The sequence below is a fragment of the Hyperoodon ampullatus genome (genome assembly GCF_949752795.1).
Source record: "Hyperoodon ampullatus genome assembly, chromosome: 6".
Lineage (NCBI taxonomy): Eukaryota > Metazoa > Chordata > Mammalia > Artiodactyla > Ziphiidae > Hyperoodon > Hyperoodon ampullatus.
In genome coordinates, this window is record NC_136919.1 from 83,478,068 (window position 1) to 83,494,435 (window position 16,368).

The 16,368-nt window shown below is 38.9% G+C and overlaps 1 protein-coding gene across 1 annotated transcript in view; it reads left to right on the forward strand.

Annotated features, from left to right (window-relative positions):
• PCSK5 (proprotein convertase subtilisin/kexin type 5) overlaps positions 1 to 16,159 on the forward strand; it is a gene marked incomplete at its 5' end in the record, with an annotated part of 318,876 nt that extends 302,717 nt beyond the window's left edge. Inside the window, 5 exons of the mRNA XM_079705774.1 lie at positions 6,634 to 6,718; positions 11,040 to 11,137; positions 11,569 to 11,698; positions 12,354 to 12,469; positions 15,879 to 16,159. Coding sequence (XP_079561900.1) covers positions 6,634 to 6,718; positions 11,040 to 11,137; positions 11,569 to 11,698; positions 12,354 to 12,469; positions 15,879 to 15,994 — 545 coding nt within the window. The 3' untranslated portion in view covers positions 15,995 to 16,159. The remainder of the gene's footprint in view (positions 1 to 6,633; positions 6,719 to 11,039; positions 11,138 to 11,568; positions 11,699 to 12,353; positions 12,470 to 15,878) is intronic.
• Between the last annotated feature and the right edge of the window lie 209 nt (positions 16,160 to 16,368).

A 16,368-nucleotide genomic window follows, 5' to 3' on the forward strand; every position in this document is an offset into this window, starting at 1 on the left:
AAACTTCTGGCCAGGCTCATGAAGGACAAAAGAGAGAGAACCCAAATAAACAAAATAAGAAATGAAAAACGAAACACAACAACTGATGTTGCAAAAATACAAAAAATCATAAGGCAATACTATGAACAATTGTATGCCAACAAGTTCTACAACCTAGAAGAAATGGACAACTTTCTAGAAACACAGAGCTCACCAAAATTGAATCAAGAAGTAGATAATTTAAACAGACTGATCACCAGAAGTACAATAGAATCTGTAATCTAAAAACTGCCTACAAACAAAAGTCCAGGACAGATGGCTTCACAGCTGAATTCTACCAGACATACAAAGAAGAATTCAATACGGATCCTTCTCAAACTCTTCCAAAAAAACTGAAGAGGAGGGAACACTCCCAGAGATATTCTATGAAGTCATCATTACCATGATACCAATAAAAGACAAAGTCACAGCCAAAAAAGAAAATTACAGGCCGATATCTTTGATTAATATAGATGCAAAAATTTTCAACAAAATATTAGCAAAACAAATCCAGTAACACATAAAAAAGATCATACACCATGACCAAGTGGGATTCATCCCAAGTTCACAAGGATAGTTCAACATACACAAATCAATGTGATGCACCACATAAACAAAAGAAAAGACAAAAAACACAAGATCATCTCAGTAGATGCAGAAAAGGCTTTTGACAAAATTCAACACCCATTTCTGATAAAAACTCTCCAGAGAGTAGGCACAAAGGGAACCTACCTCAACGTAATAAAGCCCATGTATGACAAACGTACAGCTAACATCATACTCAATGGTGAAAACCTGAAAGCATTTCCTCTAAAATCAGGAACAATTCAAGGATGAACACTCTCACCACTTTTATTCAACCCAGTTTTGGAAGTCCTAGCCATGGCAATCATAGAAGAAAAAAATAAATAAAAGGAATCCAAATTGGAGAAGTAAAACTGTCACTGTTTGCAGATGACATGATACCATACCTAGAAAATCCTAAAGATGCTACCAGAAAACTACTAGAGCTCATCAGTGAATTCGGTAAAGTTGCAGGATACAAAATTAATACACAGAAATCTGTTGCATTTCTACACACTAACAATGAAAGATAAGAAAAATAAAGGAACAATCCCACTTACCATCACATCAAAAAGAATAAAATATTTAGGAATAAAACTACCTAAGGAGGCAAAAGACCTGTACTCAGAAAACTATAAGACACTGATGAAAGAAATCGAAGATGACACAAACAGATGGAAAGATATACCATGTTCTTGGATTGGAAGAATCAATATTGGCAAAATGACTACACTACCCAAGGCAATCTACAGATTCAATGCAATCCCTATCAAATTATCAATAGCATTTATCACAGAACTAGAACAGAAAATTTTACAGTTTGTATTGAAACACAAAAGACCCCAAATAGCCAAAGCAATCTTGTGAAAGAAAAACGGAGCAGGAGGAATCAGAATTTCTGACTTCAGACTACAGCAAGGCTACAGTAATCAAGACAGTATGGTACTGGCACAAAAACAGAAATATAGACCAATGGAACAGGATAGAAAGCCCAGAGATAAACCCATGCACCTATGGTCACCTTATCTTTGACAAAGGAGGCAAGAATATACAACGGAGAAAAGACAGTCTTTTCAATAAGTGGTGCTGGGAAAACTGGACAGCTACATGTAAAAGAATGAAATTAGAACACTTGCTAACACCGTACACGAAAATAAACTCCAAATGGACTAAAGACCTGAATGTAAGGCCAGACACTATAAAACACTTAGAGGAAAACAAAGGCGGAACACTCTTTGACATAAGTCTCAGCAAGATCTTTTTGGATCCATCTCCTAGAGTAACAGAAATAAAAACAAACACAAACAAATTGGACCTAATTAAACTCAAAAGCTTTTGTGCAGCAAAGGAAACCGTAAACAAAATGAAAAGACAACCCATAGAATGGGAGAAATATCTGTAAATGATGTGACCAATAAGGGAATGGTCTCCAAAATTTACAGTTCATGGAGCTCAATATCAGAAAAACAAACAACCCAATCAAAAAATGGGCAGAAGACCTAAATAGACATTTCTCCAAAGAAGACATACAGATGGCCAAGAGGCACATGAAAAGATGCTCAACATCATTAGTAATTAGAAAAATGCAAATCAAAACCACCATGAGATATCACCCCACACCCGTCAGAATGGCCATCATCAAAAAGTCTACAAACAATAAATGCTGGAGAGAGGGTGTGGAGAAAAGGGAACCCTCCTGCACTGTTGGTAGGAATGTAACTTGGTACAGCCACTATGGAGAACAGTATGGAAGTTCCTTAAGAAACTAGAAATAGAGCTACCATATGATACAGCAATCCCACTCCTGCATATATACCGAGAAAACCATACTTGGAAAAGATACATGCACCCCAATGTTCACTGCAGCACTATTTACAATAGCCAAGACATGGATGCAACCTAAATGTCCGTCAACAGATGAATGGATAAAGAAGATGTGGTACATACATACAGTAGAATATTATTCAGCCATAAAAAAGAATGAAATAATGCCATTTTCAGCAACATGGATGGACCTGGAGATTGTCATACTGAGTGAAGTAAGTCAGACAGAGAAAGACAAATATCATATGATATCACTTACATGCAGAATCTTTAAAAAAAAATGATACAAATGAACCTTTTTACAGAACAGAAACAGACTCACAGACTTAGAGAACGAACTTATGGTTACCGGGGGAAGGGTGGGCAGGGGGAGGGATAGAGTGTGAGTTTGGGATTGACATGCACACAGTGCTATATTTAAGATAGATAACCAGCAAAGACCTACCGTACAGCACAGGGAACTCTGCTCAATATTCTGTAATAACCTAAATGGGAAAAGAATTTGAAAAAGAATAGATACATGTATATGTATAACTGAATCACTTTGCTGTACACCGGAGACTAACACAACATTGTTAATCAACTATACTCCAATATAAAATAAAAATTTTAAGGGGGGGGGAATATAATAAAAGGTATTTATGACAAACCCAAAGCCAAGATAATACTCAGTTTTGAAAAGCTGAAAGCCTCCCCGCTAAAATCTGGAGAAGGACACAGATGCCCACTCTCACCTCTTCTATTCAGCATAGTACTGGAAGTCCTAGCCACAGCAATCATACAAGAAAAAGAAATAAAAGTAATTCAAATTGGAAGGGAAGAGGTAAAGTTGTCATTATATGCTGATGACATGATTACATATATAGAAAGCCCTAAAGACTCCACAAAAAACTACTAGAACTGATAAACGAATTCAGCAAGGTAGCAGGATACAAAATTAACATACAGAAACCAGTTGCATTTCTTTACACCAACAATGAATATCAGAAGGGGAGTGTAAAAAAACAATACCTTTCAAAATGGCACCCCCAAAAATAAAAGTCTTAGGAATAAACCTGACCAAGGAGGTGAAAGACATATGCTGAGAACTATAAAACATGTAATAAAGGAAAGTGAAGGTGATTCAAAGAAATGTAAAGATATTCCATGCTCTTGGATTGGAAGAATTAGTATTGTTAAAATGGCCATACTACCCAAAGCAATCTACAGATTTAATGTGATCCCTATCAAATTACCCATGAATTTTTTCACAGAACTAAAACAAATAATCCTAAAATTCATAAGAAACCATAAAAGACCCAGAATTGCCAAAGCAATCCTGAAGAAAAGAACAAAGCAGGAGTCATAACCCTCCCAGACTTCAGACAATACTACAAAGCTACAGTAATCAAAACAGCATGATATTGGCACAAAACAGACATATGGATCAATGGAACAGAATAGAGAGCCCAGAAATAAAGCCACACATCTACAGTAAATTAATCTTCGACAAAGGAGACACAAATATACAATGGGAAAAAGGTGGTCTCTTTAGTAAGTGGTGTTGGGAGTGTTAGACAGCTGCATGTAAATCAATGAAGTTAGAACACACTCTCACACCACACACAAAGATACTCAAAATGGCTTAAAAACTTAAACATAAGACGTGACACCATAAAACTCCTAGAAGACATCATAAGCAAAACATTCTCTAACATAAATCATATCACTGTTTTCTTTGGTCAGTCTCAAGGCAGTAGAAATACAAACAAAAATAAACAAATGAGACCTATCAAACTTACAACCTTTTGCACAGCAAAGGAAACCATAAGCAAAATGAAAAGACGACGTACAGAATGAGAAAAAATATTTGCAAATCATGCAACAGACAAGGGCTTAATTTCCAAAATATAAGAACAGCTTATATAACGCAACAACAAGAAAAACAGATAACCCAATCGAAAAATGTGCAGAAGACCTAAATAGACATTTCTCCAAGGAAGACATACAGATGGCCAATAGGAAAATGAAAAGATGCTCAACCATTGCTAGTTACTAGAGAAATGCAAATCAAAACTACAATGAGGTACCACCTCACATCGATCAGAATGGCCATCATTAAAAAAGTCTACAAATAACAAATGCTGGAGAGGGTGTGGAGAAAAGAGAACCCTCTTACACTGTTAATGGGAATATAAGTTGGTGCAGCCACTGTGGAAGACAGTATGGTGGTTTGTCGGAAAACTGAAAATAAAACAACTATATGATCCAGCAGTCTCACTCCTGTGCACATATCCAGACAAAACTATAATTCAAAAAGATACAGGCACCCCTATGTTCATAGCAGCCCTATTCACAATAGCCAAGAAGACATAATGTTCATAAATAGATGAATGGATCAAGAAGATGTGTGTGTGTGTATATATATACATACACACACACACACACACACACACATATAATGGAATACTACTCAGAGCCATAAAAAAGAATAATGCCATTTGCAGCAACATGGATGCAAGCAGAGAACATCATGCTAACTGAAGTAAGTCAGAAAGAGAAAGACAAATACCATATGATATCACTTATATGTGGAATCTAAAATAAGACACAAATGAACCTGAACCTATCTATGAAACAGAAACAGAAATCGGGAACATAGAGAACAGACTGGTGCTTGCCAAGGGGGAGTGATGGAGTGGGAGGTTGGGGTTAGCAGATTTAAGCTTTTCTACATAGAATGGATAAACAACAAGGTCCTACTGTATAGCACAGGGAACTATATTCAATATCCTATGATAAACCATATGGAAAAGAATATATAAAAAAGAATGTGTATTGGAAAAGAATATATAAAAAAGAATGTGTATATATGTATAACTGAATCACTTTGCTATACAGCAGTAATTAACACAACATTGTAAATCAACTATACTTCAATAAAAATTTTTAGAAAAGGGATCAGAAATAAGTAGGATTCCCTGAAGAAAAAATTCAAAATTCTTTCAAGAAGGCTGAGCCTTGGAAAAGGAATTTGGTTCTAGATGGTATATGATAGGATAAAAATAATTGAGAGAACCAGTTCTTTTGCCAGAGCCTGGAAGGTAGATAATTAAAGAAGGCTATTTAAACAATTACTTTGCTGATACAAGTGGTCTGTGTATCTGTCTCCTTCTATGAATTGCCTTTTGTTTTAATTTCCTCCTTTAATGAATCCATTTACATATAACATAGTGGTTATGTATGATCGTGACTAGCAGTAATTACTGCCAACATATTTACAGTTCCCTTGAATAATGTCATTAACTCCTCAAGACAAGCTGAGAGGTAGGCATTATTGTAATATTTAGTTAACAAATGGGAGAACAGAGACTGTGAACTTGCCCACTGGAAATGCTAAAAGCATAACACAAATCTAGGTCCTCTGGCTTCAGAGCCTATGCCATGTCCAGTAGTCTCAATGACACTATGAGGGGGAGATCATAGATTGTAAAGGACTTCATATTTCAGGCCAAGGGGCTCAGAATTGAGAAAGGAAATGGACTTCCAGGAGGTTCTTAGAGGGATCCATTAAAGCAGTGCTTCTCTGTGGAACCCTGAAGAACACCAGCTAAATAAAGAGCAGATAGAGAAGCCTATAGACAAAGCTTCATTCAAGTCTACATACACATGAGGTTTGAATCCACTTGCATCAAAGGTATCAAGTCTCCAGCTGCTATAAAGTTTAAGACACTAAACAACCCAAGAAATAACCAACCCTTACCTTGCAATCTTAAAAGCAAGTTCTCTTTTCTAGTGTAGTTCGTCCAAGTAGTCCTTAAAGCTGTGAGCACGGGGTCTACCATTCCATCCCTCAGCTGCTAGTGTTGCTTCTCAACACTTGCTAGTGACATTGCCCCAGCTTCATGAGTGAGATTTTCATTGTAGGAAGTTAGGAAACCCTGCTTGGGAAAGAGAATGGGAAGAAGAAAAAAACCAATAAACTATTTAAGAATTAAGTGGGCTGTAGTTCTCTTGTCTATAAAATGGTAGATATCACTAAGGTGTTACCCCATGCTATATAGTTCCTACCTGTATTTGGTTTGCTGAGAAGTGGTAGCAAATGCTGAGTCTGGGGCTTTTCCTACAGTTTCCTACTCAAGGCCATGTGTACTATAGCATACATTAGCAAACATCAGAACATATGCTTTGATGGAATCCAGATGACTAAAATTGATTTATAACCTGTAACTTTTTCTTTTTTAACAGAGAAAAATCTTTGCCGGAAATGCAGTGAAAACTGCAAGACATGTACTGAATCCGACAACTGTACAGAATGTAGGGAGGGGTCAAGGTAAGAGAGTGAAGGATTTCATCAAGTAACACAGCCCAAGGACTTCTCAGTATAAATTAAAAAAAAAAAAAAAGTAAATAGATAACCCTTTTATAAGTCACCCTTGGTTTGACTCCCATTCAAACACTTGATTGCTATTTGCATTATCTCTACCATTTTACGTGAAAAAATGGATACCATCTTGGCTAAGGAAGGTTTATAAACCAAATAAAATTCCCTTTAGAAAAGATGGCTCAAATACAAGTAAATAAATGGCCATTTGAGAGGCCTGCTTCAGGCTTTTTGACCGGTAGTACATCAGTCAAGGATTACTGTGTAGGTAACACCAATGAATTATATTTAATCCCCATGATTCATTCCTCTGATGGTCGAAACTATTCCCTTATCTTTATTATTTCTCTCCGTATAGCCAATCATTCTCTTATCTTCAGCACCTCAGGCTGATTCCATTATGCTATGGTATGCACATAGATTTAATACCAAGGTATATTTTCCTTGAATGGATGAGACTTGCACATTGCTAAAGCCAGATAGTTGATAGATTCTTTGAGAGAATAACATGCAGCTCAAATGAACTAGGTATTCTCTTGATATCCTTAGAGAAGGTCAGATCATCCCACACTGAGTGAGGAGTTGGACTCTGGGTTTATTACATAGAGCTAGAATTGTGCTCCATTGCTTCCCTTTCAAGAATCAACAGTACCTCTATTTTCACCTTTGACCAGAGGTGAAATATGCAGGATCCAGGCAGTTTTTAGGCAGGTAATTCTTTGCATTAATTAATAGTGGAACATCATTTTTATTTAGATTAATTGATTATCCATGGCTTTCTTTTTTTCCCCATAAATGCATTCAGTGTCAGTTTGCTTAGCACCTTTTACCTCAGGACTTCAGTTTTGTTAAATATCAGTCTGGTCGGCCTCCTACTGCTTTTTGTAGAAGGAGCAGATTGGCATAATGAAAAGAAGGAAGATAAATGTGAGATCAAATCTTTCTCTGCCATTTATCAGCTGTGTGATTTTGGCCAAGTCACTTTGCCCCTCTTGAGCTCCGGTTTTCTCATCTATAAAATGGTGATAGGGGGGCTTCCCTGGTGGCGCAGTGGTTGAGAGTCCGCTTGCCGATGCAGGGGACACGGGTTCGTGCTCCAGTCCGGGAAGATCCCACATACCGCGGAGCGGCTGGGCCCATGAGCCATGGCCTCTGAGCCTGCGCGTCCGGAGCCTGTGCTCCGCAACGGGAGAGGCCACAACAGTGAGAAGCCCGCGTACCGCAAAAAAACAAATGGTGATAGGGCTTCCCTGGTGGCGCAGTGGTCGAGAGTCCGCCTGCCGATGCAGGGGACACGGGTTCATGCCCTGGTCCGGGAAGATCCCACATGCCGCGGAGCGGCTGGGCCCGTGAGCCATGGCCGCTGAGCCTGCGCATCCCAAGCCTGTGCTCCGCAACGGGAGAGGCCACAACAGTGAGAGGCCCGTGTACCACAAAAAAAAAAAAAAAAAAAAAGCGATAATAAGCCCGATGTTGCTGGATTATAATAAGGATTAACTGTTAACATTTACAAAGCACTTATTCCAATATCTGATACTGAATTGGTCCATGAGAAATCAAAGATTAAGATTATTCTCTATATTTCTTAGGGAACATTTGATAGAGTAAGTTAACCAGTGCTCTCCAACAGAAGTATGAGAACCATATGTTATTTTAAATATGTCAGTAGCCACATTAAAAGGAGTAAAAAGATACGGGTGAAATTTATTTTAATAAAATATTTAATCAAATATATCCAAAATATTTCAACATGTAATCAGTGTAAGACAATATAAAAGATAATTAGTGAGATCTTTTATATTTTCTTTGTTTGTAGTACCTAGCCTTCGAAATCTGATATGTATTTCACCCCTAAAGCACATCTCAATTCAGACAATAATTTTTTATGAGAAATACTTGATCTGTATTTAGATTTTACAAAATTTAGTTGAAGTAGATCTTTATATAGCCAAGTTGCTCCACACTTACTCAACAGTTTGCCAATAACCGAATCAAGTGCCAATTTGTAAAATTTTAGAATGAAATTAACAAAAATAAAATAAAATGTTAAATTCTGTTCCTTGGCCACACTAGCCAAATTTCAAGTGCTCCCGAACCATGGGTGCTAGAGCGTGTGGGACGGCACAGGTCTAACCTGGCTGGCTTATCCCAGAAAGAACCCAGGAGTTCACGGTACCAGGTTCGTTAGCCTTGCCACCCCTGTATTTTGGAACCAGCAGAAAGCATCATGGTTCACAGAGACTGCTCTGCTGCACGTCCCACTTAGTGCATTCCCTCCTCACACAGTGCAGCCTCTGTCTCCTGCTGAATAAGTGCCAACCTCAGAAGTAATGTCCTTTATTAGAAAAACGAGGCAGCTTTTTTAAAAGTTTGATAAGTTTTTTGGTAGTCCTGTTTCCTCCCACAAAAGGATTCATTTGATGCACTGTCGCCTTTTTACAGCTCTACAAAAAGGAAAGGGATTTTCTTTTACTGGCTTTTTAAATGACAGCTCTCTGGCCAGTAGAAGATCTATGAATGAAATACAGTTTCTGTCTCCTTGAGGCTCCCTGCGTTTTCCTTAGGGGCTTCTAGGATTGGCCATTTGGCCTCAAGAGACCTGTAAAATTTTAAATACTGGCTAAAAACAAACAAAATTATCTATGCATAAAATACTAGAAGGAAATGGATTAAAATGTGAACAGGACTGTTCGGGATTCTTTTTCAACTACTTTGGTTTTTGGCCTTTCCAAATTTCTTTAAAGAGCATAGGGAAAAATAAATGTTACTTTTTAATAGTATGATCCATATTCAAAACACAGTCAAGTAAGATGTGAATTGGAACAATATAGAGAAATATATTTTTTATAAGAAAATAGAAAGCATTTGACCCTGTTGCTTAGATACCCATTTTCTAGTATTGTCTACTGGGTGACGTAGGATTATGGTAACAGTCTCACTATTGAGTTATTCCATGAGTAAAATTTGTATATCAAATGTTGTAAATTTTATGCTTTTTTTTTTTTTTTTTTTTTTTGCGGTACACAGGCCTCTCACTGTTGTGGCCTCTCCCGTTGCGGAGCACAGGCTCCGGACACACAGGTTCAGCGGCCATGGCTCACGGGCCCAGCCGCTCCGCGGCATGTGGGATCTTCCCAGACCGGGGCACGAACCCGTGTCCCCTGCATCGGCAGGCGGACTCTCAACCACTGCGCCACCAGGGAAGCCCTGTTTTTAATTTTAAGCATCAGTCTGTAGACTATGAAAAAGCTCATAGCTGATAAAAATTAGAAGAAAAAAATACACATTCCTCATTTGACATTCTAGCAACTCATTAGGTAATGCCTAAGAGTGCTATTTAGAGAAAATATGACACAGATAACACCTAAAAAGACTAAATAATAGTATAACTAAGGAAAATCGAGATGTTTGGAGAAGCAGTAGTATAAGTAGATAATTTTGCCAAATTTTTCATTAGAGTTTAAAATTAATAAATCAAGCAATAAAGGCAAAAGTATATTAGAATTCTGTTGTTTTGACAGGAACCAATAGAAGAACTAAAATCAGAAACACTTAAAATCAAAAAAAGGCTATTCCTGGGAGTTTGAGCTGGGGGTTGGGCAAGGATAGTTGTGCGCTTTTATTCAGCTGTAATTCATTTTACCATGTGTTCCTACTACATTTATAGTTACAAAACTACTTTTAAGTTTATTGTGTAGTACAGGGGTCCCCAACCCCCGGGCTGCAGACCACAGTTCCTGTTAGGAACTGGGCCGCACAGCAGGAGGTGAGCGGCAGGCAAACGAGCAAAGCTTCATCTGCCGCTCCCCATTGCTCGCATTACTGCCCCCCTCCTCCATCTCATGGAAAAATTGCCTTCCACGAAACTGGTCCCTGGTGCCAAAAAGGTTGGGGACCGCTGGCATAGTAGGTCTAGGAGGTCTGGATATCAGGGAATTGGTAGGCATATTGTTAGCTAAGGTGATTGTTTGAGTCAATGAAATACTTTTTAAAACCTCCATGTTGTAAAATGTTAAGAAGAAATGTGTCAGCCAGTCTAATAATTAAGAGGAATGTCCCCAAAGCTTGCAGCTACAGACATAATTTTAGGCACAGAGAAGCATTATAGGCATTGGGATGAGGAAAAATAAAGACTACAGGGGCTATTTCCTATGCTTCGAAGCTTTGCCAAAGCCACTGGTCTCTGGGGGGGAACTATATTTGTTACATATGGCATTGGGGAGTCATGACTTCTTTGCCTGATCACAGCAGTCTCTGTCTGTGTCTTCAGCCTGCAGGGATCCCGGTGTGCTGTTGCCTGTGAGGATGGACGGTACTTCAACGGCCAAGACTGCCAACCCTGCCACCGCTTCTGCGCCACCTGTGCTGGTACCTTCTCTCCCAGTCCTCTTGTTTATTCTTCTGGCTCTGGTTTGGCTTTTGTTTACCTGTCTTTATCCATCACTCCTGCAAACCCATCTGGTATTTTTAAAATAAATGCTGGAGAAGCATGGGTCTCTTCTGATAACCATGCATGTATTCTCAGAAGTCAGTCATCAGTAGCCCATGCTCATTGAAAACTTAAATTTCCCAGTGATACCTCCTTTGCTTTCCAAAGAGATTTGATGTTTTTGGCAAATGGGTTGAAGGTAAAACTGGAGCATTATTTTTTCCAAAGAACATAAGGAAAAGCACAAATGTCATAATTATTAAAATTACAACCTATTAATGCCATTTTAACCAACTATGCAAGAAGCAGCCCATCATGCAACCTCTTCTGAGGTTTTGTTTCTGTCTTTGGCATCTGTCTTGCTTTTAAGGAGCAGGTGCTGGTGGGTGTATTAACTGCACAGAGGGCTACTTCATGGAGGATGGGAGGTGCGTGCAGAGCTGTAGTATCAGCCATTACTTCGACCACTCTTCAGAAAATGGATACAAATCCTGCAAAAAGTAAGTGGATCCACCCCTTAAGCCCTAGTGTTTGGCTACCGGGTTCCTTATTTGACTGCCTTCATAAATAATATGAAACAGAATTATTAATGAAAAATAAGGTTCAAACATTTACCTGTGGACACTGTGCTGAACCTTTAACCCAACTGACTTTTTTTTTTTTTTTTTTTTTGCACCTCGGAAGAACTTTAAAACCTCTAAAGTAATATTTCTGTTTCAAGTGCATGCTCTCTCCCCTATAAAATCATAGTCTAGGGCTTCCCTGGTGGCACAGTGGTTGAGAGTCCGCCTGCCGATGCAGGGGACGTGGGTTCGTGCTCTGGTCCGGGAAGATCCCACATGCCGTGGAGCGGCTGGGCCCATGAGCCATGGCCACTGAGCCTGTGCTCCACAACGGGAGAGGCCACAACAGTGAGAGGCCCGCGTACCACAAAAATAAATAAATAAATAAATAAATAAAAATAAAATAAAATCATAGTCTACCTGCTAGGCTTTCTTTAATGTTGTCAAACCTAGCAGTTATTGTAAGAAAAGATTTTTGTGGCATTTTCAAAGGGAGAAGATTAAGTTTAAGACATTAAGAGGTTGGTAGCAAACACATCTTCTTCTGTGCCTGACGTGCAAAAGGATGATAAATTGTACATTCTCCCCTTAGATGTGACACCAGCTGTTTGACATGCAACGGTCCAGGGTTCAAGAACTGTACGAGCTGCCCCAGTGGGTATCTCTTAGACTTAGGAATGTGTCAACTGGGAGCCATCTGCAAGGACGGTGAGTACAACTGCTCGTTTTGATCTTCTGAGCAAAGTGTGATCTTTCTACGTTAAGGTCTAATATATTTCCACTTGAAAAAGAAACTATCAAGCGTGCCCCAGATAGGACACACCCAATATCTTGTTGGCGTTCATTCATCTCGAACTCCTACCCTCAATGGGTTTGGTTTTTTGGTTGTTTTAATTGCAGGAAGAACTAAAGCATCCACTAACCAAGTTGGCACTAGTCAATTTTTTTTTTACGTAGTAAACTTGGTTCTTTACAACTTTAGAGTTTTGGGTTCACAGCAAAATTGAGCAGAAAATGCAGAGAGTTCTCATATAGCCCCTGACTACCCTACGCACATACACAAACACACACACATACTCCCATTATCCGTGTCCCTCACCAGAATGATATGGATACCTACATTGACACATCATTATCACCGAAGTCTATAGTTTACATTAGGGTCCACTCTTGGTGTTCTGTGAGTTTGGACAAATGTATAAAGATAAGTATCCACCACTGTACTATCATACAGAACACCTTCACTGCCCTGAAAATCCTCTGTGCTCTGCCTGTTCGTCCCTCCTTCCCTCCCCCTGCCCAACCCCTGGAAACCACTGATTTTTTTACTGTCTTCATAGATTGGCCTTTTCCAGAATGTCATATAGTTGGAATCATACATCAAACACTAACTAGAAAAGGCTACCTACTGTATTTTTTCCAGTCTTTTGGCATATGTACTTTTCATCAGATTTTTAAAATACCCTCTACATGGAGTTTTGTATCTTGCTTTCTGCACTAAGCATTAGATAAACATTATCCTATGTTTTCACGAAGTCTTCAGAAACTTCATTTTTAATAACAGCTTAATATTCTATCATGTGGAGATGCCACAGTTTATTGCCACTCTCCTCGTATTTGGATTGTTTATAATTTTGATATGTAAATAACAATCAAATGGTATCTGAATCTTTCATTAAGGTGTGATAGACAGGCATCTATCTAATGACAGAACCAACTACAGATTGGTTCTAATGTTAATGTTGGTCTATTTTTCTTTGCATTGCACCAGTGGTTCTCAATCAAAATGCCAGGACCCCAGACCTTCCCCAAAGGTTCATTTAAATTGGTCTTGGGGTACAGTTTGAGCACTGATAGCTTTAGAATCTTCTCAGGTATTTTTAATGTGCCGCCATGCCCCCTGACAATTTGGGAAATACCAAGTTCTATCACTTTTCTAGCCTCAGTTTCCTCATCTATAAAATGAATGAATTTAAATTATTCCAACTCCAGCCTTTTGTGAACTTTGACTCTCGATATAATTCATGCAGAGAGGGCCCTAAAATGTGTGCCTAAATTTTATGCAGACGTGCATCTCAATGATGTAGAAAGAAATTGTTTTGAACCATCGTTGTTCTAAACATCTTTGGACTGTTAGGAAAATAAAAAACTATGCATTTGGAACAGTTTTCCCCGATAACATCATTTCCCTGGGTTTAATCTTTGTCTTCTTTTGAATGGTTCCTCTTCTGGAAATTTCACAAGAGGCAGAAGAGTGCTGTGGTTGGGAGAATGTGGATTCAGGAGTCAGAATACTGTCATTCATATCTAGCCTCCAGACCTTGGGCAGGTTATGAGCTTTTCTGGGCCTCACTTCCCTCATCTGTAAAAATGAGAAGGATAGGGCTTCCCTGATGGCGCAGTGGTTGAACGTCCGCCTGCCGATGCAGGGGACACGGGTTCGTGCCCCGGTCTGGGAAGATCCCACATGCCGCGGAGCGGCTTGGCCCGTGAGTCATGGCTGCTGAGCCTGCGCGTCCGGAGCCTGTGTTCCGCAACGGGAGAGGCCCCAACAGTGAGAGGCCCGCATACCGCAAAAAAAAAAAAAAAAAAATGAGAAGGATAATGCTGTCGACCTCATATGGTTATTCTACAACTTCCCGTTAGGAATCTGAAACATCAAAAAGATCTGAGCGTGCAATGGCATGCATAGGAACATTATTTATGGTCTCATATCCACAGAGCATCACAGATGACTTTGCATCTTCATAGCTTTTCTAATGTATGATTGATCTGGCAGGGACAGGCAGACCTGCTCAGGCTCTGTGTTCAAACTTTTCATGGCCAGGGCTAATTCTCACCACACAACATAGAGGTGAGAAGATTGAGGGATGGCACCCCAGGTACTATGTAAGTATCACCTTTTAGTTACCAGCCAGTGCTCCTTACCCTTACTTGAAAAGATGGTTCCCCTATATCTGAATATGATCAGAAGTTTTGTAAGTTAGTAACTGAAAAACTAAGGAAGATTTTTAAGTGATTGACACAAAAGATCCACTATGACTTGAAATTTTCACCCATAGCACTTGGTACCAGGCATTTCAAGGTTTGTGATGCTTTAACGGCTTTCCCTAAACCACAGTAAGCATGGGATAATTTATGCCAATGGCACTTTGGTAAAAGTGGAGTGTCAGGATTGCAGGCAAAAGTGGAAAATGAAGAACCATGATTTGTGATGAGTCCATTTTCAGGTCGGTTAAAGAATGAGATCATTGATGGCTCACCAGGCTTTTCAAATCACGTGGCAGTTGCATTCAGGGATGTGCTATTTATTTTCTTTCAACTGTCATATTTCAGTGATTCTAAGACATACTTTTTTAATATATTTTAACAGCTCTGGAATCAGATGCATCTTATAATTCATGGCAGCTTACAACTGCTTTTGATCCACAGGTTGATGTGACATAGTTGTCATCGCCTGTGACTTAGTCACAGATATGTCTAGTCAACTGAGTTAGGCACATGATCACTCCTACTTGTGTTGCATTTAATTGCACTTCATAATAGCTTGAAAAAGTTAAACTATTTCTCAATATTCAAAGGAAGAATTATTACATAAGCCCAGAAACAAAACAGCATGTTATATAAATTTAACTAATACTTTCAATAAGCATAAAACTAATATTCTGATAAGAGGCTATTGTGTCACCACTTAATATGAATTTTTTTCTTGGTAGTACTTAAAGTAGTGGTGCATCTAAAATCCAGTGTCTTGGATTCAGTGAAATATAGTATAAATGACTGTGTACGCTCTGCTCTAGGTAACTCCGAAAAGAAAAATTCCTTGCCTATATTATTATTGATTTCTAATTTATTCTTTTTCTAATCTTTTTTTTTCCTTTCATAAATGGATACCAATCACATTTACCATTGGACTGCAATATCTCTCCTTGAAAACAATGCTGTTGACTGAAATCACTTCGGGTGGACCAAATTTCTTCCTGTTGACTGCTCCCGAATGATCTCTTCCAATCCCCTCAATCTGCCTCTCTGGCCAATCACAACCTTCTTCCGTGTGTGTCCATCATGCTGCTCTCGTCCTCAACTTCCCCTCTCTCTTGCTGACTTCCTGGAAAAGCAACGGAAGAGTCCTGGGCGGAAGGAGGCTTCTGTATGCTAGTGAAAAAGAACAATCTGTGCCAACGGAAGGTTCTTCAACAACTTTGCTGCAAAACCTGTACATTCCAAGGCTGAGCTGCCATCCTAGATTTCTTTGTTCCTGTAGACTTATAGATTACTCCATATTATTATTAAAGAGAAAAAAGCAAGCAAAAAAAAAAAAAGCAAGCCACCTCTCTCTTTCTTGCTCTCTTTTTCTCTCTCTCTCAAATTTGTGCAGGGAGATGGTGAACTGTTTTGTCAGAACTTAAATGGAAAAAAAAAATAAACCTACAACAAGCCTACCTTTTATAACTGGGTGTTTAGTGCTAAACAGCCAGAACCACAGAGACAGTATTGTATGACCAAAGCATTTGATGCCAAAATTTGACGTTAAAGTAATGATTTGATTTCCTGCCCTGTTTTTGAAGGTCCATTTTTTTTCCTTTTGCATTTACTTGCTTGTTTCC